General features: G+C 59.2%; 1 protein-coding gene across 1 annotated transcript; it reads left to right on the top strand.

Annotated features, from left to right (window-relative positions):
* Positions 1-210: 210 nt before the first annotated feature.
* Positions 211-973, top strand: LOC103805890 (neuronal pentraxin receptor-like; the record flags this gene model as incomplete). The annotated part of the gene is made up of 2 exons (XM_009078553.1): positions 211-390; positions 749-973. Coding segments are annotated over 2 exons (405 nt in total), but the record flags the coding sequence as incomplete, so codon positions are not given.
* Between the last annotated feature and the right edge of the window lie 498 nt (positions 974-1,471).

Below are 1,471 nucleotides of genomic sequence, written 5' to 3'. Positions count from 1 at the left end.
CACGGGGGAGGGGGCTTATGGGGGGAAACAAGAGGATGGGGAGGATGGTTCACTGGGGTAGGTATTGAGAGGGAGAAGCAGCATATCAGAACATCTGTAGCTTTTGGGGTGCACCATGGGGGTGCACTGCTTGCTCTGCAGGGAGCTGGGGAGACACCAGGGTCTCCCAGCAGTCCCACCAAGCACCGGGCTCTTGCTCTTCTCTCAAAGGTTGCCCAGCTGCCTCTGAGCCTGAAGGACAAGGCCTGGCACCACATCTGCGTAGCGTGGACCACCCGGGATGGCAAGTGGTCAGCGTACCAGGATGGTGAGCAGCGGGGCGCCGGTGAGAACCTGGCCTCCTGGCACTCCATCAAGCCCCAGGGAGTCCTCATCCTGGGCCAGGAGCAGGTATGTACCGGCTTGACACCAGGAGCTGCCAGGCAGCATAGCTCTGGCAGGAGGGAAAAGCCCCCAAATGGGGTAGGGGGTGTGTGGGCAGGAGTGCCCAGCATGGTGTCCTGTCTCTCCTGCCTGCTGCTCTGACCTCCAGGCACTCATTGTCTCTTCCTTCTCCCTATTCCTCTGGCCTCCATTTGCTCCCTGCCTTGTATTGCATCTTTTCCATGCATCCATCCCCTCACCTCCTTGCCACTGAGCATCAAGCTCTGTTTCTCCCCAGACTCTCCCTCTCTCCCTTGCCCTCTTTCCCCACTGGATGCATGTTTTCCTCTTCTCCTCATCCCTGTCCTCTTCTGCTCTTTCCCAGGACACACTGGGAGGCCGCTTTGATGCCACACAGGCCTTCGTTGGGGAGCTGGCACAGTTTGGCGTGTGGGACCACATGCTGGCACCAGCAGAGATCCTGGGCTTGGCCAACTGCACCTCCCACCTCCAAGGAAATGTGATTCAGTGGGATGACCAGGCAGTGGAGGTCTTCGGAGGTGCCAGCAAGAGGAGCTTCACTGCCTGCGAGGAAGGGAAAAAGGCATGAGTGGCCCCAAGCCCTGTCCCCAGCGCCAAGGAGCCCAGTGGCAGGAGCCCTTTTCTCCCCTCCCAGACCAGTGTAAGCCTTGATGGGGTGATGCCTGAACCCCCTGCACTGGTGTCGTAGGAGAGAGAGGGGCCCCTGGAAGACTCCATGTTGCCCTTGTGCTGGTGGTGTGGCTTGTCCCCACTCCTGGCACACCTGCCCCTGGGTCTCATCTTGCCCCACTTCTGTTTTGGCAGGACCTTGCCGTACCTGCAGGTGTCCCTGGTCCAGCGAGGGTCCTCACCTTGTCACTCCCAACGGGAAGTGGGAAGGAGAACTCCATCTATCCCGAGTGCAGTCCAGCCTCAGTGGGATGCCAGGGTGCAGGCACCCCCTGAACAAATCCCCTTTCCTTATTTATTTCTAGCACCTCCACTGTCTGGTTTTATGAGCCACATTCCAGGATCTCCACTCCAGCCCCATCCCCTCTTCTCCTGCTGCCCTGGGTTTTCAAGTATG

The sequence above is a fragment of the Acanthisitta chloris genome, unplaced genomic scaffold (assembly GCF_000695815.1).
Source record: "Acanthisitta chloris isolate BGI_N310 unplaced genomic scaffold, ASM69581v1 scaffold29407, whole genome shotgun sequence".
Taxonomy (NCBI): domain Eukaryota; kingdom Metazoa; phylum Chordata; class Aves; order Passeriformes; family Acanthisittidae; genus Acanthisitta; species Acanthisitta chloris.
The sequence above is the reverse complement of the archived record's forward strand: the minus strand, read 5'-3'. Positions and strand labels throughout refer to the sequence as shown.